The sequence below is a fragment of the Leucoraja erinacea genome, chromosome 19, assembly GCF_028641065.1.
Source record: "Leucoraja erinacea ecotype New England chromosome 19, Leri_hhj_1, whole genome shotgun sequence".
NCBI lineage: Eukaryota > Metazoa > Chordata > Chondrichthyes > Rajiformes > Rajidae > Leucoraja > Leucoraja erinaceus.
Genome location: NC_073395.1, coordinates 8958424 through 8979797, shown reverse-complemented (window position 1 = coordinate 8979797; position 21374 = coordinate 8958424). Strand labels below are relative to the sequence as shown.

The following is a 21374-nucleotide window of genomic DNA, read 5'->3' as shown; positions in this document are numbered from 1 at the left end:
TGGAGAGAAGGCAGGTACAGGATACTGAGTTGGATGATCAGCCATGATCACATTGAATGGCGGTGCAGGCTCGAAGGGCTGAATGGCCTACTCCTCCACCTATTTTCTATGATTCTATGTTTCTATGTTTCCAGAGACGCTGCCTGTCCCGCTGAGTTACTCCAGCTTTTTGTGTCTATCTTCGGTTTAAACCAGCATCTGCAGTTCCTTCCTGCACATGATAAGGGAATAACATTTAGTGCAAGGTAAAGCCAGTAAAGTCCGAGCAGAGATGGTCTGAGGGTCACCAATGAGGTAGATAGTAGATCAGGGCTGCTCTCTAGATGTGATATGTTGGTTCAGTTGCCTGATCACAGCTGGGAAGAAACTGTCATCTGCAACCGCACATTACAATCATTCCGCTCTTTTAAATCTCTATCCCAACAGCAACATTTCTTCTGTACACCGTGGATGGATCAATTGTAATCATGTATTGTCTTTCTGCTGACTGGTTAGCACATGACTAAAACTTCTCTCCGTACCTTGTGGCAATAAACTAAACTACACTAAAGAACAAACATTTAAAACACCATTGTCCCAGATATTGTGTTCAGGAGCAAGGTAACTTCAGATAGCCCTTGCTCTCTCTCTCCATTCCCTTTCGATTTCCCATTCTCCCACTAGAAGGGTTTCGGCCCGAAACGTTGCCTATTTCCTTCGCTCCATAGATGCTGCTGCACCTGCTGAGTTTCTCCAGCATTATTGTGTACCGCCCACTAGTCTCACTGTCTCCGCCTACATTCTATCTTTGTCCCGCCCCCTCCCCTGGCATCAGTCTGAAGAAGGGTCTCGACCCGAAATGTTGTCCATTCCTTCTCTCCAGAGATGCTGCCTCACCCGCTGAGTTAATCCAGCATTTTGTGTCTACCTTCGATTTAAACAAGCATCTGCAGGTCTTTCTTACACAGCAAGGTAACTACGCTTGTTGTTAACTTTCACAAATGATGGTTTGGGCATTGGTTATAGACTTTCTCCATTATTATGTGATTTGGATTTGACATCATCAGTGACACTAAACAAGCAAGACTGGTTTAACAGTCAATTAAGATTGGCCAGTTTTCATAAGCAAAATTGCAGTCACTGATTTATACTGTCGATCGCAAGTGAAATTAAGTGGGATGTAAAAAAAAAAGACACAGATAGAAATATTAAATTAAAAAAAACAATTAATTTTAAGATTTCAATAATTGTTGATTTTTTATGTTTTGAGTTCTGAGAGACTCCACATTTATAAACTGTGTTTTCAGGGCAATAGAGAGTGCTCAGCAATAAAAATGTCTTGGGATTCCATTAATTTCACCTTATTCGACAAACTTTAACCTGTTTATGAACTTTTACAGCAAAAATAGCATTTAAGGATTGGGTTTCATGTCAATTCCCTGCTTCTCTGCTAATTAAGCGCTTGAGAATTGCCAGTGTATGTACTTTACATAGAGGGTAATGTCCCAATTTCTTTGTAGAATAGAATAGAATAGAATGCCTTTTATTGTCATTCAAACAACTTGGTTTGAACGGAATTGCATTTTCCACAGTTTTCACATTACAAAAAAAAACGAGACCCACACTTAACACAATTTACATGAACATCCATCACAGTGAATCTCCAACACCTCCTCACTGTGATGGAAGGCAAAGTCTTATCTCTTCCCTTTGTTCTTCTCCCGCGGTCCAGCAGTCCAACTGCAGCGTCGAGGTGAACTGGGGTTCCGATGTTAAAGCCCCCGGTGGACGATGGTAAGTCCTGTGGCCATTTAAGCCGCGCCGGGCGATGTTAGGCCCCGCCTCCATGTCCTATAAACCCCGCGATTCCAGCGGGAGAAGTTGCCGTTGCGGGAGCTCCGAAAAGCGGTCTCGCATCAGGGACCTGGAGGTCCCGATGTTCCTGTCCACCGGGCCTGTGGCCGGAGCCTCCGAAGCTCCGAAGTCGGGTTGCAGCCGCGCGCCACCACAGCATTTTCCGCGATGTCAGGTCCGCAGGATCCGCGACTGGAGCCCTCAGGTTGGTCCCGGCCGGAGGCTGCGGCCGGCTCCTCGATGTTAGGCCCAACGACATCGGAGTCCTGACAGGGAAAAAGTCGGGTCCCCGTACAGGGAAGAGAATAACGGTTTCCCCCACAGACCCCCCACCCAACACACCCCAAACCTGAACACAGCTCTATAAAAATAATAAAAACTAACTCAAGACATACATTTAACAAGACAAAAATTAAAAAAAAAAGACAGACGACTGTAGTCGAGCTGCTGCCGTTAGGCACCGCCACACTAACCCATTGTTATCATTGTTCCTGAAAGACTGATGTGGTTGTAGACTTTGGACATTAATCACAGCAAGTGCATACTATTCCGCTGCCAATACCATCACAGATCCTCCACCCGCAATTTAATTAACTGTTCAATTAACATTTCCAGGTTGCTTCCGCCTACTTCAAAGATTTCCACGTACTGTTGATCGGCATTATTTGCTTGGCCACTTCTATTGAGAAATGGAATCTACACAAGAGAATAGCCCTGAGGATGGTGTTGATAATGGGAGTCAATCCTGGACGGTAATGACCTTTTACCGAAAAACAAATAGCTTGTTCGATGATAGGCTAATTTAATGACTATAGCGCTATTGTAATGGAACCAAATTTTGGCCTTAATTCTTTCCCTGGGCAATCTTATAGAGGTGTATAGGTCATGAAAGGAATAGATTGGGTAGATGCACAGAGTCTCTTGCCCAGAGTAGGGGAATCGAGGACCAGAGGACATAGGTTTAAGGTGAAGGGGAAAAGGTTTAATAGGGGTGTGAGGAGTAGCTTTTTCACAAAAAGGGTGGCGGGTGAATGGAACAAGCTGCCATAGGAGGTAATTGAGGCAGGGTCTATACCAGTGTTTAAGAGGCAGTTAGACAGGATAGGTTTGGAGGGATATGGACCAAACGCTGGCAGGTGGGACATTGTTGGCCGGTGTGGGCAAGTTGGGCCAAAGAGCCAGTTTCCACGCTGTATCATTCTATAACTCCAATTAGTTGGCGTGACGATGCAGGATTATGGACCTGGTTTCTATGCTCCTTGACTCTTTGACTCCACCCTAATACAGGGGCAGATCATAAAACATCCACATTTGGCTGGTATAACAGAGATATAGAATAATCTTTAAGCCTTTGGAACTTTAGAATATCATTAAATAGAAATGTTTTACATTAAAGTGTCTCGCAAAGTACCTGGAGTTGTGGACATGGACAACGTGGAAACAGGCCCTTCGGCCCACCGGGTCCGTGGTGACCAATGATCAACCCATAGAACTATACTAGTTCTATCCTATGCACTAGAGACGATTTACAGAAGCCAATTAATCTACAAACCTGCACGTCTTTGGGATGTGGGAGGAAACCCACGCGGTCACAGGGAGAACGTGCAAACTCCACGCAGACAGCCCCCGAGGTCAGGATTGAACCCAGATCTCTGGCGCAATGAGGTAGTGGCTCTACCAGATACCACCCATTTCTTCGGACTCTAGACATAAGAAGGTCCCTGACCCAAACGCCGTTGTCCATTACGTCCCCTTGACCCACTGAGTTTCTCCAACAGTTTGTGTTTTGCATTAGGGTAAACCTTCTTGTTTTAATGAATGTATGGGCGACACGGTGGCGCAGCGGTAGAGTTGTTGCCTCACAGCGCCAGAGACACAGGTTCGATCCTGACTACGGGTGCTGTCCGTATGGAGTTTGCGCGTTCTCCCTGGGACCATCTGGGTTTTCTCTGGGTGCTCTGGTTTCCTCCCACATTCCAAAGGTTTGTACGTTAATTAGCTTCGGTGAGTTGTAAAAATCGTCCCTATTGTGTGGAATGGCGTGAGTGATCGCTGGTCGGCGCGGACCTGGTGGGCCGAAGGGCCTGCTTCCGTCCGCCATGTATCTCTAAAGTTTATTACATTCAACTTTGGTCATTTGAGATTAAACTTTCTGTAGAGCCTTTCTGATTTTGCATCACCTTGTTCTACATTTAACAGGCTAATGATGGGGTTTATGCTCAGTTGCGTTTTCCTCTCTATGTGGCTCAGTAATACCTCCACTGCAGCTATGGTGATGCCCATCGTTGAGGCCGTTCTTCAACAGATCATGAAGGCAGAGGCGGTGACCGATGATGCTCACAACACTACGAATGGATTCACGAACCGGGCCTTGGAAGTGAATGGTAAGATGTGAGAGAGGGCACTCAGTTTTGTGCTCAAGTTATCTTACTTCTTTTAGTTATTCGGTTCGATCTCTGCACCTCCATTCACGCTCCCTCTGTTACCCTTTAAATCAAAGAGAAAGAATCTGTGATGAAGAATTTGGAAGAAACAGAACAAGTCGAACTTGAGTGGCGCCCAAAGGAATTAGTAAAGGAAAATGGACAGATGAAAGAACAAAACAAAGCGATGAATGGGTAGTGTATTCAACAAAGATTATCACTATGTTGTCAGCTCCCACATTGTTCCTTTCCTATCTTATGCTAATTAATTTCCTTATTCATAATGCAAAGTTTACAGGACAACCCAATGTGATAGAGTGGACGTGGAGAGGATGTTTCCACTGGTGGGAGAATCTAGGACCCGAGCCATAGCCTCAGAATTTAAGGCCCCACCTTTAGAAATGAGCTGAAGAGGAATGTCTTCAGTCAGAGGGTGGTGAATCTGTGGAATTCATTGCCACGGAAGGTTGTGGAGGCCAAGTTAACAGATATTTTTTAAAGCGGAGATTGATGGATTCTGGATTAGTAAGGGTGTCAGGGGGTTTGGGGAGAAGGCAGGAGAATGGGGTTGAAAGGGAAAGATAGATCAGTCATGATTGAATGGCGGAGTAGACTTGATGGGCCGAATGGCCTAATTCTGCTCCTATAACATAATTGCTAATATTTTGAAGCGCAGTTAATTTATGGACAATTCTGAATGTCATTTTGAGCTGATGACTAGCTCCCACATCCTGTAAACCAGCCACAAGGTTATTTTTTTCATTTGGACATATATAGGGATATCAAGGGTTTATATGGCTGCGGACTAGCCCAGACTGCCAACCTGGTCAGCATGGACAGGTTGGGCTGAAGGGCCTGTGTTCCTTGATGCGATGACGATATTACATAGGCTGTTGGAACTGGTCTTCATGCTGTTTCCTGTTCAGCCCAGGTGAAGTAGTGAATATGCCAGTTCACACTGTTCAAGGCTCTGATGTTTGCTGCAAGTGTCACCTACAAGCAGTTAATTTGTTTGTTGAAGTTGTCTGTAATTTTATTTCTTGGTTTGATTCCACTTTAAGGTAGGATTTTCTCATCATGTTTGTCTCTTTCATTAAAATGCGACTGAACGTTTCACTTTGATACAGAAAGATAAAACTGATATTGAACTCTTTGTTCAGCAGTAGTGTCATTAATATAAGTAGGCGGGTGATGCAGTGGCGCAGCTGTAGAGTTGTTGCCTTACAGTGCCAGGGGCCAGGATTCCATCCTGACTGTGGGTGCTGTCTGTATGTAGTTCGTGCGTTCTCCCTGTGACTGCGTGGGTTTTCTCCGGGTGTTTCCTCCCACATTCGAAAGACGTGCAGATTTGTAAGTTAATTGACTTCTGTACATTGTCACTAGTGTGTGGGATAGAACTAGTATATAGGTATGGTATGGTCCTGTCTTCTAAACATTTTAACTCCCCTTCCCATTCCCACACTGACCTTTCTGTCCTGAGCTTCCTCCATTGTCAGGTGAGGCCAAACGCAAACTGTAGGAAGAGGACCTCATATTTTGCTTGGGCAGCTTGGTGGTATGAATATTGATTCAAGTAACACTTGTATCCCCCCCTCTCTCCGTCCCTCCCTCACCCAAGTTGTATGAGCGTCAAATTGTACCTTAAAGTGGAATCAAACCTGAAGAAGGGTCTCGACCTGAAACGTCACCTATTCCTTTTGCCCAGACATGCTGTCCGAACCGCTGAGTTACTCCAGCTTTTTGTGTCTATCTTCTAATGAAGGATTGCTCTAATGTGCGGAACAAATAATATGGACTGAAGCGCCTGTTCCTGTGTTGAACTGTTCTATGCTCTGTGCCAATTAACAGGCTGCGCATGATGAGAACCTGTGATTCAAATCCTTTCAGAAGACAAAATAAAATGCGCAAATAAGCGTTTGAATGTTGCGATGAGTTTCCACTATATCTGCGAATACCACAAAGTACAAACAACCTCGCCGATCGTGGTTCTAGCAGATTGACTTCACAATTGATGATGTTATCATCCTCTGATACATTTGTCTCATAACAGCCTAATCAAGAGCAATGATCGCAGACGGGAGAAAATGGTTTGCAATGATTCACTGTAACTAGTCTGCAAGCTAAACGCCATTTGAGTTTACATTGTAAAATTGCTGCTTTGACATGCGTGTCAGATTTTAATTGCGACTCAAACGTGGTGCTATCGAAGATTACATACTATGCCCTTCACATTTCAATTGTAGCATGAGTCATAAATTATAGGGCAGTACATTAAGATAGACGTTCGAAAAATGTGAAGGAATTTGCATATTTAGTGATTTAATAATTTGTCTACAATGCCTTTCCCTATCCCCTTCCATAGCCTTATGTGACTTTATTCAATGGAAAGATGCATTAGTTTGGCTTTGGTTTGCTTGGGTTCAGTTTAGCAATGTAGCAGGGACATTTGCCCTTTTGGCCCATGGTGACCATCGATCATCCATTCACACTAGTTTTATGTTATCTCATTTTTACATCTACTTAGGTTAGTTTGGTTTGGTTTACTTGGGTTTGCTTTGGTTCAGTTTGACAATGCAACACAGAGATTGGCCCTCTCATCCCACTGAGTCTGTGCCCACCATCGATCACTGGTTCACGCACGTTCTATGTTATCCCACTTTCTCATTCACTTCCTACACACTGGGGGAAATTTTTGCAGCACCCAATTCATTCACGGACCTGCACGTCTTTGAGATCGGGGAGGAAAGCAGAACACCCAGAGGAAACCCAAGTGGTCGCAGGGAGAATGTACAAACTCCACACGGATAGCACCCGAGGTTAGGATCGAACCCGTGTCTCTGGTGCTGTGAGGCAGCAGCTGTGCCATGATACCACCCACAATTCCAGTTATAGTTTGGATGTCAATTTAATTACAATTACACTTGCTTTAAGTTTCTCTAAGAGCCCATTTGGGAGGTTAAAAGTTCATGCTCAAGGAGTAGACTTGGCCATTTGTCAAAACTCCGCCATTCAATCATGGCTATCTATAGGAACCCTCTAATCCAATATGTGTCAAAAAAAGCATGGAGCTCAGTTCTTATAGTTTCAGCTTTTTTACTCAGCTTCCATGCGTTCTAACTAGAGATAGGACAGCTAATGCCAGATACCGTCAACCCAATCAGCCATTTGCATGACCACTTGGCCTGTCAAAAGTTATCAATAGGTCTACTGACAAGTCAGTAGTTTAGTTTGGTTTAGAGATACAGCGTGGAAACAGGCCCTTCGGCCCACCGAGTCCGCACCTACCAGCGATCCCCGCATATAAACACAACCTTTTATTCACACTAGGGACAATTTACATTTACTCCAAGCCAATTAACCTACAAACCTGTACGTCTTTGGAGTGTGGGAGATCTCTGACTCCGTACAGACAGCACCCGTAGTCGGGATCGAACCCGTGCTGTAAGGCAGCAACTCTACCGCTGCGCCACCGTGATGCCCTAAAAAGTACCTGAAATGTTAACCGTGTTTCTTTCTCCACCAATGCCACCTGACATGCTGATTATTTCCTGAATTATTTTGTTTTAATTTCTGCATTTGCAGTAGATGTCTCACTGATTTTGTTTGTCTGCCCAGTCATTCTATTGGTGAAGATATTCAAGAATGCAAAATTGGATCAGAAGAGGTAACTAATTTTCCTAATAACACTTGCTTAACTTTAATTACAATCCCAATCCTCTGTTTTGTCATCAGTCTGAAGAATTCTACTATTTTTTTAACTGTGAAGTTGTAACGTTGCAAGTTTAATTTCTTTCTTGGCACCAGATTTCCTCCATAATTAAGCATTACCTTCTGCCCTGAGATATGGATCATTGGTTCACTCTATTGCTCAAATTCTTCTGAAATAAACTTGAATTTCGGCAAACTATTCGAATATAGTTGTATTTTGGTTGCTTTAAGATTGGTTTAGTTCTGAGATATAGCGTGGAAATAGGCCCTTCGGCACACTAAGTCCACAATGACTAGTGATCACCTCGCACACTATCACAATCTTACACACTGGTGGGAAAATTGTACAATTTTTACTGGTCAAACCTGGAGAATCCCAGAGAAAACTCATGTGGGTCGCGGGGAGAGCATACAAACTCCGTATAGACAGCACTCGTAGACAGGATCGAACCCAGGTCTCTGGCTCTGTGAGGCAGCAACTCTACTGCTGAGCCACCGTGCCCCTATAAGTCACCACCTACAGTACATTTGTACAAATTACAGTACTAATAGAGTGGAGAAGTTTTTTTTTACCGTTTCTCGTCAGTGCAGAACACTTAAGGCCCTGTCCCACTGTACGAGGTAATTCACGAGTTCTCCCAAGTTTTCCCCTGATTCGAACTCGGAGAATGTCCGTAGCGGGTCCGTAGTAGTTCGTGGATGTTTCGTAGCGGCTCTTACGAGTAAAAAGTAACAATATTTTTCATCACGAGTATTTTTTTACTCGTGGACATTTTTTTACATGGATGAAAAAACGTCACGAGTTTACTTGGTTTCCCGAGTACTTACCGTTAGCATTACGAGCCGCCACGAGACATCCACGAACTCCTACGGACCCGCTACGGACATTCTCCGGGATCAAATCAGGGGAAAACTCGGGAGAACTCGTGAATTACCTCGTACAGTGGGACAGGGGCTTTAAGACATTTGAGATCTTGTGCCCATTGCACCAGCATGGTTTAACTAAGCCATCACAGATCTGAACCCTTCCCTGCTCCATTTTTCCAGGTGTGTAGGAAAAAACTGCAGATGCTGGTTTAAATCGAAGATAGAGACAAAATGCTGGCATCTCTCTGGAGAGAAGGAATGGGTGACATTTCGGGTCGAGACCCTTCTTTCAGACTGATGTCAGCGAAGTGGGAGGTACATAGATAAGGAAGTGTACAGATAAGGAAGAGTAAGATGTGAAAACAGGACAAAGGGAATGGAGATCAAAGAAAATGTAGAATAGATCATTGTTAGTTGGGAGACGTTAACAACAAAGCAAACAATAAAATGTAGTCAGAGACAGTAAGACTGGTCAGAGAACTGGGAAGGGGGAGGGGATGGAGAAAGAGGGAAAGCAAGGGTTACTTGAAGTTAGAGAAGTCAATGTCCTTACCGCTGGGTTATAAGCTGCCCAAGCGAAATGTGAGATGGTATTCCTCCAATTTGCGCTGGGCCTCACTCTTCCAAATGTTATGTTGATGGAAGAAGAAGTGGACTTAATTGCTGCAAACCATTGTCTTCTCGATAATCTGTTCTAGCCATAAAACAGTACCATTGACATAATATATAGAAAACACAGCAAGAATACCCGAAGGTGCAGGGTAAAAATTGTGAAGCAATAAAGGTTGGAATTGCAGGAATGAAGAATTTTCAGGGAAGTTTAGTTTTAGAATACAAGTCAGAAAGAATCCTAAGACAATGCACGATTCCAATGAAACCATCCTCATTGTATAGACACAGGATAAAGGGACTTATGTTTGGTGAGTAAGAAATGCTGCTGTTGGAGTAGGGGTTTAAAAGAGTGGAACGATTGTAATGAGTGATGGCAGATCCACGTCTGGGACCAGCGCGCAGGGAGTAACTTGCGTTAGGCGCCATCTTGTCCAACTTCAGTATTTCAGCCTTTCTTCTTTGCAGAATCCTTCCTCTTATTTTGGTGCCTCAATCGAAAACACACCCTGCATTTATCTGATAATGTTGACAAAAATGAAAAATGATTGCAATTTGTGAATCATAAAACAATTGTATTTGGAACTGTACTTGGAACTGATGATAATGCACACACACACACACACACCAAAACCCTATACTTCCAGCGGCGGAAGTCCGCAGGAACTGGAGGACAGATATGTGTGGTGTGTCCATCGCCGTTCCCGTTGGAAACCAGCACCGCCGCGCCGCTAATGTTTTCAACGATGATGAATGAATGAACATACTGTGACCTGCTGACATCCCACATCCAGGTGCCACATGGAGTGCAAAATGTATCAGAATATCTCCCAATGATTCTCGAGCGTTATTTTTTTTTCTCCGACAGGCTGCAAAAGAAAGTGTGAGCAAATATAAAAGTGAGAAAGACAGTAACTTATGCAAAGGAATCTGTCTCTGCGTTGCTTACTCTTCCACTATCGGAGGATTAACTACAATCACCGGCACCTCCACTAATCTTATTTTTGCTGAGGAACTCAACATGTGAGTATTTTGCAGTATTTTATATATATTTATTGCACTTGCCCAGTGAATTCTGTCTCCTTTCCTATTAAAACTCCTAGTAAAACTCATTAAGATGCACTTAGTGGATTGAAACAGTAGTCTGCCTGCTCTGCTTACTGTATATGGTGAGGGCAAATGATATAGTAAATGGCAAGACCCTGAACAGCATTTTCCCAACTCCTGACATCAGGTTAACTGGTCTTTAGTTCCATTTTCTCTCGCCTATTGTTTAAATAAAACACCCGTTACCTTAAAATCAAGGATCAATGGAAATTAGGAAGATGATAACTGAGCTCTGAAGTATTGAGTCCAGAAGTTGGGAGGTCAGATTACAGCTGTACAAGACATTGGCGAGGCTGCATTTAGAGTATTGTGTTCCATTCTGGGCACCATGTTATTGGAAAGATGTTGTCAAGCTGGAAAAGGGTGCAGAGAAGATACACAAGGATATTTCCAGGACTCGAGGGGGCCATAGCTATGAGGTTGAACAGGCTGGGACTCTATTCCTCGGATTGCAGGAGGATGAGAAGTGATCATATAGAGGTGTACAATATCATGAGAGGAATAGATTGGGTGGGTGTGGGCAAGTTGAGCGGAAGGGCTTGTTCCCACGCTGTAAGACTGTATGACTCTGTGCGTGCACTATCTCTGGGGCAAATGAAAATTTAAAAAAATAATTTGGAATGGTGGAAATCTGAAATTTAACAAAAAAAAAACAGAAAATGCTGGGAACACTCAACAGACCAGGCAGCATCTGTGGAAAAAGGAACACGGTTCACAATTCAGGTTGGATTTTTTTGACCTACCCGATGAAATGTTAAATCTGTTTCTTCTTCCACGGATGTTACCTTACATGCTGATTGCCTTCTGCATTTGCACAGCCAACCTTTTGCATAATCAATCATTCCACAGCCAACCTTTTCCAAAATCTTGGCTCACAGGTTATTAGCTGGGAGACAAAAGTGCTGGAGAAACTCAGCGGGTGCAGCAGCATCTATGGAGCGAAGGAAATAGGCAACGTTTCGGGCCCGAAACGTTGCCTATTTCCTCCGCTCCATAGATGCTGCAGCACCCGCTGAGTTTCTCCAGCACTTTTGTCTACCTTCGATTTTCCAGCATCTGCAGTTCCTTCTTAAACAGATTATTAGCTGGTGAGAATTTATCAGATGTTAATTCTGTTCATTTCTTTCATCTTTGCCTGTAAATTACCATATTCTGGTTTTTGTTAATGTATTCGTTTTATCTGCAAATGGTATTGAAGTCTGTGCTTTTTTTTAAATAATTGTACCAGAAATAGTCAAATCCAGTCAGTCACAAATTCACAGGTTATTGTAGTAGAATTAGGCCAATCGGCCCATCGAGTCTACTCCGCCATTCAATCATGGCCCATCTCTGCCTCCTAATCCCATTTTCCTGCCTTCTCCCCCAATAACCCTTGCCACCCGTTCTAATCAAGAATTTGTCTATCTCTGCCTTAAAAATATCCACTGACTTGGCCTCCACAGTCATCTGTGGCAATGAGTTCCACAGATTAACTACCCTCTGACTACAGAAGTTCCTCCTCACCTCTTTAATTCTGTGCCCTTGAATTCTGAGGCTATGACCTCTGGTCCTAGACTCTCCCACCAATGAACACATCCTTTCTACATCCACTCTATCTATGCCTTTCATTATTCAGTCAGTTAGGATGAATATAATTTTGTTTGAAATGAATAAGCAACTGTTTCCATAATATCATGTCTCACTTAGGCACTACCCCAAATGCCACTGTATAAACTTTGGGTCTTGGTTCATACTAGTCTTCCCGATGACTGTGATCATTGTGGTTTTATCCTGGGTCTGGCTGCACGTGCTTTACTTTGGATTCAAGTAAGTAATCTGTTGTCATTTTCACAGTCACTCCCAAAGAAGTAACATCTGCTCCTAGTTTCTTGTGTTCATAGCAGTTAGAATCAATGATAGTCTGATGGTTTCCATTGGGGTAGATAGTAGTTCAGGACATTGCTCTAGTTGTGGTAGGCGGGTTCTGTTCCCTGGTAACAGCTGGGAAGAAACTTGATTCTGCGCCTATCACTTATGAACATGAACTTTTCCCGTTGATAACTCCATCGAGCGAAGAAACAGAAAGTTCATAAGTTCATAAGTTAAAGGAGCACAATTAGACCATTCGGCCCATCAAGTCTACTCTGCCATTCAATCATGCCCGATCTATCTACCACTCTCAACCCCATTCTCCTGCCACCCCCCCTGTAACCCCTGACACATTGTCCGAGGAAGGGGGAAAATCTAATTGCACATGGAGCATAATATTAGCACAAATCAATGATTTGCCACATGGATTATTAACATTAATTTCCAGTCTATGGAATCTAAGCAGTTTCAAACTGTGGCATTGCTGGTAGAACTGCTGTCTCACAGCGCCAGAGACCCAGGTTCAACCCTGACCTCGGGTTCTGTCCGTGTGGAGTTTGCACATCTTCCCTGTAACCACTTGGGTTTCCTTCAGGTGCTCCGGTTTGTAGGTTAATTGGCCTGTGTAAATTGCCTCTAGTGTGTAGGGAGTGGATGTGAATGTGGGATAACATAGAACTAGTATGAACGGGTGATCGGTGGTTAGCGTGGACTCGGTGCGCTGAAGGGCCTGTTTCCATGCTGTATCTTTCGATTCAATTCAATTAAAAATTAATTATTTGGGTCTGTGTTAATTTGCAAAAAGTACAATACAATATCACGACTCTCTCGGTAACATGTTATCTCCAATCAAGTGTTCCCCAGATTCTATGATTTGAATCATTGTTTCCCAGCTTATAAGAAGGAAGTTACCACTTGTTTGAAGTTGCAATTGGTTTAAACAGGTGCATCAGCTGAATGTACACAACCCCTAACATCTGACTACATTCACCTGCTATTTGTGAATGGCGGTGATAGTGAAGCGTGCAATTAAAACCTCGTGCTATTTTCAACAAGGCACAGACTGTTGGAGTAATAACAATGGCGCTAGTTAGAAAATAACGTACGTCCCTGTTAATTCAAGACTGAGAACTGAAAACACAGAGGCCAATAAATGAAGCAGCCCTGCTGATAACTGATGATAATTTAGGAACTTCCTGTTAGACAACAGATGCACCGAAATCCCCAAACTGTTGACAACCGCACAGCATAATGATGGAAATTACCAATAGCCTCGCAATAATTACAGCAGCAAACTACAGTACGTCGGCTTTTGTAACTCATTCCTCCACCAACGCTCCTGTGTACATGAGGTGAGCAATGCAAAAGGTGCGGATGAACAAAAATTGACTTTCTGCCGCTTAATATATTAGGACAACTGACCAAAGGTTTGCTCAAAAGGTGATGTTTTAAGGAACATCTTGAAGGAGGAAGAGTGTCTCAGAGTCATAGTCAAATACCCAACAGATCAGGCGGCACCCATGGTGAAGGAATCACTGAGTTTTTGTCAGGACTACCAGATTCTAACTGACCCACTAATAATTTCCAACTCTTTCTACATTTGCATGTTAAACGTTTAACTGTTGTATTTTTGAGTAATTGGACAATTTCATTCCCCTTGTACCAAACACCAAGGGCAAAGGATTGAATGTCTTTTGGGTGCACTGAGCATTTTTCATTTAATGCTGCCGACAGTAGTTCATTAGTTTGTGTTTGACGTGACTTCAAGCTTACTACATTATAAAGTCTAACTTTCTCTGACACAAAACAGCTTTTCAAAGACATTTGAATTCCGCAAAGAAAAAAGCAACAGGGAGAAAGCATCAATAAAATTGATTGAAGAAGAATACAAGAAACTGGGACCCATGGGGTGAGACTTATCTTACATAAATTGATTTAATTACTGATAAAATAAACAATGTTTCTGAAATGAGGAAAGTTAGGAAGAGCTTGATTGATTTATTTTGGCTGTTGTGGTTGACAACAACTAAGATGCAAAGCTAGGCCTTTGGTGACCACTCGATCCACCTGTTTCTAAATGCTTATATAGAGTAATACTTGTACTGAACTGTATACAAAATGAATTTCACTGTGCCTCAGTACATGCGACAACAAATAAAATACCACTGTACCATCTCTGTACTGCCCACTCCCCTGACATCAGTCTGAAGAGAGTCTCGACCCGAAACTTCACCCATTCCTTCTCTCCAGAGATACTGCCTGTCCAACTGAGTTACTCTTGCATTTTGTGTCTGCCATTGTAACGTTGATCCATGATCACTTAATTTTAACATTTTCCAGGATGTTTTAGTTGCATTTTCGTTTTGCCAAAAGTGACAGGTTCTTGTGAAGGTGGAGCAAAAGCTTGAGGTCATTCTGCATAAATTGGTACAGAGCGATAACTGGTGAGATCGCATATCTTGCAGAATCATTAAGAAAGATAATTGGGCGTATACCAATGCTAATTGGATTCCATTCCATTTGGGTGTTATTTAGAAGCTCATCGCCAAATAAATAATAGGGCGGCACGGTGATGCAAGGGTAGAGTTGCTGCCTCACAGCGGCAGAGACCCGGGTTCGATCCTGGCTACGGGTGCTGTCTGTATGGAGTTTGTACGTTCTCCCCGTGACCACATAGGTTTTCTCCCAGATCTCCGGTTTCTCCGCACACTTCAAAGACGTCCAGGTTTATAGGTTAATTGGCTTAGTATAAATGTAAATTGTCCCTGGCGAGTGTAGGTGGGCGGGAATTGCTGGCCGGTGCGGTCTCGGTGTTTCCTCGCTGTATCTCTAAATGAAACCAAACTAACGCCATGATTAATCTTGGTTTTGCCTGCCACTGAAATGTTCAATCTGCACTAGAAACAGAATTGTCATGTAAATAACCTAAAAAAGGCAATCTATATTAATCTGTATATTGGAAAATGAGTTATGCTCAGCGACTAAACATTTGTAATTGTGATTAATTTTTGAAATCAAACACATCATAACTAGTCTAAAAGACTACAGATGCTTTAAATCTAAAACTGCTACAGAAAAATTAGCATATAAGCCAAGGACATCTGCATGAAAATTATGTGTTGAAAATCTATATGACATTACAGTAATAAAACTAAAAATATGGAAATGTGCATCAAGTCAGGCAGCATCTGTGGGGAGAACATTTCAGGTTGATGATCTTTCCTCTGAATGAGGAACACTAAATGCTTTGTGATGCAGAGAGAGAGGGGAGGGATGGAGAGTGCAGAGGAAACGTATTTAGAATGATGAGGGGGGACCTCAATGAAACTTACCGAATAGTGAAAGGCCTGGGTAGAGTGAATGTGGAGAGGATGTCTTAGCTCTTGGTGGCCCTGTGGCGCAGTGGCCGAGCTACTGCCTTACAGCACTAGAGACCCGGGTTTGATCCTGACTACAGGTGCTTGTCCGTACGGAGTTTGTACGTTCTCCCCGTGACATGCATGGGTTTTGCCCAAGATCTTTGGCTTCCTCCCACATTCCAAAGACGTACAGGTTTGCAGGTTAATTGTCTCGGTGTAAATGTAAAAATGTCCCTCGTGTGTGTGTGTGTGTGTAGAGTACTGTTAATGTGCGGGGATCGCTGGTCGGTGCGGACTCGGTGGGCCGAAGGGCCTGTTTCCACGCTGCATGGCTAAACTAAACTAGTGGGAGAGTCGAGGACCAGAGGGCACAGCTCAGAATAAAAGGACGCACGTTTAGAGACATACAAGACATAGAGCAATACAATGTGGTGAACTGGGGAACTGGTGCCAGCATTATCTTTATTCTCTTCCCCCTGCCCACCCCTCTGTGACACCAACCAATGTTTAATTCCTCTTATGTTGCTCGTCCTGTCAACTAGAAACATTAACTCTCTTTAACTCTTCAAACAGCCAACCAGACTTACTGAATATACCCAGCATTATTTGATTTTACGGCAGAATTTGATTATTTAGCTGCGAGATCATTTTGAGTAAGGGTTTTTCATCTTGATCAAGAAAGGTTTCTGGCAGGCATGGTTTTATGCACAGTATGGCGTGCTTTATTTTTCACATCTATCATCATTTGTTACCTCCCATTTCCCACTACCAATACTGATGTTCTTCAAAGGTTTTGCACAGTTAGTTGAGTTTAGTTCAGTTAAGTTTATTATTGGCATGTATACCGAGGTACAGTGAAAAGCTTTTTGTTGCATACTGTCCAGTCAGCGAAAAGACTATACATAATTACGATCAATCCATCCACAGTATACAGACAGCTGTGTACAGTGTACAGATGATGTCTGACCTGCTGTGTTACGCCAGCTTTCTGTGTCTATCTTCTGTATAAACCAGCATCTGCAGTTCCTTCCCACACAGTACACAGATACAGGATGGAGGGTATCACATTTAGTGCAAGATAATGCCCCGTAAAGTCCGAGTAAAGATAGTCCGAGGGTCTCCAATGAGGTAGATGGGAGGTCAGGACCGCTCTCTAGCTGGTGAGAGGACGGTTCAATTGCCTGATAATTTAATATAAAATAGAGGAACAGAGGCCATCACTAGATATGGAGAAGATTTATTTCAACATGTGCAGTAGGTTTACAGTTCATATCATAGGCTGAGAGGAATTCTGGAAGTTGTGAGGTTATGAAGGAGCAAACAGGACCTCAATAGAAGGAAGGGAAATATGGGTTTTGGATTTGACTGCAGATGGATGGGGCCTTCAAAAAGATGTAAAATCCACGTGCATATGTGTATGCACTAACCCATAATGCAGCGCTGCTAACTCTCACGCATTGAGCGTGAAGGGCCTGTCCCACGAGCATGCGACTGCACGCGGCAAGCGCCGCCAAACCGGAAGTGGGGGCCACGCGGAGGTTGAGTGAGTGACGTGAAGTTCGAGCGAAGTCCGCGGGAAGTTCGCGCGTGACGTACGGCGTCGAGACGCTGCGTATGCCCTTCGAGGCGGTGCGTACGGCGTCGAGGCGGCTGCGGGCCGGCAGGCCGTTATCCCGTGGAATTTTTGAACACTGTCAGTTTTCCGGAGCCCCGCGCGATGTCGGGACCAGCTCCGCACAACTCCATAAGGCTCCGGCGATCGAAGTGGGACCGGCCCCGCGAGGCCGTACGGCTCAAGCGACCACGTTAGGTTCCGCTTGCCGAATGCAGTCGCATGCTCATGGGACAGGCCCTTTAGACTCTCTCATTTCAGCACCGCCCTGATGCAGTACAATTAGTGCCGTGACGTCACTATGATGCGACGTCTTCAGTTGTCGCCAACAGAGTCGTAGCTTGTCGTATCTTGTCGCGGGTGGATGTAAGTTGACTTTGGTTGTCGTGGAATGTCGTCCGTGTTGTCAGAGGTTGTCGCAGGTGTGGTCGTAAGTGGATGTCCCAATTCGCGAGGAATTGTGTCGACGGTAGCTTGTCGTAGACATTGTCGTAAGGTGGGTCCAGATTACGCAACTCTCAACTCTCACCCAATGTTGTCAGCCCTGCATAATGTACTTTAATTCTGATTGAAGCTGAGTTGCGGAGCACTGGCAGGCTCTATCTTAAAGGTGTGGGAGACACCAGGGCGGAGTGAAGGCCACAATGAATGTCAAAGAGGATCTGATGCAAAATATAGTCCGTGAAGGTTCGAAGATATAAAACCTATACATGTATGAAGACTGAGAACCAAGCTAGATTGAAAATATTCCCTTTTCATATCGTCAATGAAGACTTGTAGGCAGTCACAAAATACTGGAGTAACTCAGCGGGTGAGGCAGCATCTATGGATAGAAGAGGAAGATTTGGATGTTCTTATATGAGATGGACTAGATTGAAAATCTTCCTCATTCCTCATATTGGCAGTGAAGATTTTGAAGATCATCCAATGTTGCAGTCTGAAGAAGGGTCCAAGCCCTAAACATCGTCTGTCCATTCTCTTCACAGGTTTTGGCCGACCTCCTGAACTTCTCCAGCACTTTGTGTTTTGCTCAAATGGTTAACCAGATTGATTTAAAAGGGAACTTCCATCAAGGCCTGGGTAGAGGGGATGTGGAGAGGATGTTTCCTACTAGTGGGAGAGTCTAGGACCAAAGGTCATCGCCTCAAAAGTTATAGGGCGTTCCTTTAGGAAGGAGAAGAGGAGGAATTTCTTTAGTCAGAGGGTGGTGAATCAGTGGAAATCATTGCCACAGAAGGCTGTGGAGGCCAAGTCAGTGGATAATTTTAAGGCAGAGATAGATAGATTCTTGATTAGTACAAGTGTCAGGGGTTATGGGGAGAAGGCAGGAGAATTGGGTTTAGAGGGAGAGATAGATCAGCCATGATTGAATGGTGGAGTTGACGATGGCCTGAATGGCCTAATTCTGCTCCTATCACTTATGAAGATTGCAACATCAGCAGTTCTCTGGATAAATATTTGCTGCGTCTGTGAGGAAAACAGGGAAATATGTGGGGGAATGGAATGGATGGAATTGCTCTGAGAGTAGAAACTCAAAGGTCTAAATAGCCTTCTTTGATGTGATAGGAAAACAGGAAAGCTATGTGAAAGTAATTTGTGGAAATCAGGAACTGCAGCTGCTGGTTTGCACAAAAGGACACAAAGTGCTGGAGTAACTTAGCGGGTTGAAAACTCAGAGACTAACCGAAGGAACTAATCAAGACTGCAGGTGATTAAAGGGATGTGGAATATTTGTGGGCTCAGAATGCTTCAGGTAGGTTACAGAGACCAGAGTGAAGTGTTTGGTTTAGTTGAGGTTTAGAGATATAGTGCGGAAACAGGCCCTTTGGCCCACCAAGTCCGAACTGACCAGCGATCCCCGCACATTAACACACTATCCTAAACATGGTGTTGGTGAAGGAACTTGCTGGTAAAAAGAAAACCCTCTCTATCATTGTCTCAACTCATCCCATCTCTCAGATGCTGGTTTAAGCTGAAAATAGACACAAAATGGTGGAGTAACAATGGGAGAGACAGAATAGGTGACATTGTGGGTGGAGACCCTCCTTCATCTCTCAGTCTACCTCCCGGGGCCTTGTCTCTGGTCATTTTCTCTTCAACCTCACAGAAGGCTACTGTGAATTCTTTGTTGCACATTTCATGAATCATCCTTGAATGTTCTGCTGTATCGAGGAAGCTGAACCATCCTCAAACCATTCACGTTGAGATAACTGAATTATGCTTGAATATGCTGCCATGCTTTCCATCTGAGCTGATCCCTTGCCTGGGATCGACACTCCAACCGCGGCCTGCGGATTTCAACATCGCGGAGCTCGTAGTCCCGGGTAGTGACTGAGCCCGGAAGCTCCAACGACGCAGAAGGTTCGACCAGCCCCAACCCGGGGTACAATCGTCCAGCGTTGGGAGCTGAGATCCCCCCGATGCAGGAGCTTGATCACTCCGATACAGAGGGCCTGACCGCTGGCTACGGGAGCCAAGATCGCACCATCAACAGAAGGCTCGAGGACCCCGACCACAGGAGAACAAAGAAGGGAAGAGATTGAACTTTTTTTTCGCCTTCCATCACAGTGAGGAATGTGGAGGAGTCACTGTGGTGGACGTTTATGTTAAAATGTATTTTGTGTGTCTTGTTGCTTTTTATTGGTTTTGCTGTATGGCAAATCAAATTCCTCGTATGTTGCAAAACATACTTGGCTAATAAAGTATGATTATGATTAAGATTTATGCTACGACGACTGTAAACCTTTCTTGTGTCCCAGGTATCAGGAGATTGTCACCCTCACCATATTTTGCTCCATGGCTTTGTTGTGGTTTACACGGAATCCAGGATTCTTCCCTGGATGGTCCAATCTATTTCCACAGTAAGTGAAAGCAAATAAACACCTCTCTGAATTTGAGATCAAATCTCATCGTTCACGTTGCATTGGAATAGAAGCGATGAAAAAGTGTGGCTTTGCTTAAAATTCTAAAACTTTTGATCTCTTGTCAAAGGAATTCATACGTTCATCAATGATAGGAGCAGAATTAGGACATTCAGCCCATCAAGTCTACTCCACCATTCGAGCATGGCTGATCTATCTTTTAATCGCATTTAACCATATAATAACCATATAACATATAACAATTACAGCACAGAAACAGGCCATCTCGGCCCTACAAGTCCGTGCCTAACAATTATTTTCCCCTAGTCCCACCTGCCTGTACTCAGACCATAACCTTCCATTCCTTTCCCATCCATATACCTATCCTATTAATTTTTAAATGATAAAATCGAACCTGCCTCCACCACTTCCACTGGAAGCTCATTCCACACAGCTACCACTCTCTGAGTAAAGAAGTTCCCCCTCATGTTACCCCAAAACGTATGTCCCTTATTTCTGAAGTCATATCCTCTTGTTTGAATCTTCCCTACTATCAAAAAGCTTGTCCATTTGTTATCCTGCGTTATCCTGCTTTCTACGCATAATCCCTGACATCCGTACTAATCAATTAATTTTAACATGGAGAAGTAAGCGCAGTGCATACCAAGCTGCATTGTATACGCAATGTAATTTAACTCCTCGATCTTGATAGCTTCAGGACTGGTGGTCTTCCCATGTAATAATGTTAAGATGAGGAGACTTGGCCAAATTCTAGATATTACATCCAACTAAGGCTCTATTTGTAGGGAAGTAGCTTTTCCTCTTGGAGCAATGATCTGTGGTTTGGCTGCAAGGAGATTATCTAATTAAATGATTTGGAAGCAAAAACCTGGGGTCTCTTTGACCTCCATGGAACCTCGACGGAGATGCAACTTTTTTCCGTGTCGCATTTTCGCCCCCCCTCGCGGTGCGGCGGGTTCAAGGCCCCGACCACGGCTGAAGAAAGGAGGGAGATGACTGAAACTTTATTGCCTTCCATCACAGTGGAGAATGCTGATTCCACTGTGATGGGAGTTCATGTTAAATTCTATTGTGTATTGTGTTCTTTTAATTGTATGGCAACTCAAATATCACTGTACCTTAATTG

At 43.8% G+C, this 21374-nt stretch overlaps 1 protein-coding gene across 1 annotated transcript in view; it reads left to right on the top strand.

Moving 5' to 3' along the window:
• slc13a1 (solute carrier family 13 member 1) overlaps positions 1-21374 on the top strand; it is a 40926-nt gene that overhangs the window by 4277 nt on the left and 15275 nt on the right. Inside the window, exons 3-8 of the mRNA XM_055650907.1 lie at positions 2449-2585; positions 4033-4224; positions 10212-10463; positions 12234-12353; positions 14206-14304; positions 20126-20227. Of these exons, the coding sequence (XP_055506882.1) occupies positions 2449-2585; positions 4033-4224; positions 10212-10463; positions 12234-12353; positions 14206-14304; positions 20126-20227 (902 nt within the window). The remainder of the gene's footprint in view (positions 1-2448; positions 2586-4032; positions 4225-10211; positions 10464-12233; positions 12354-14205; positions 14305-20125; positions 20228-21374) is intronic.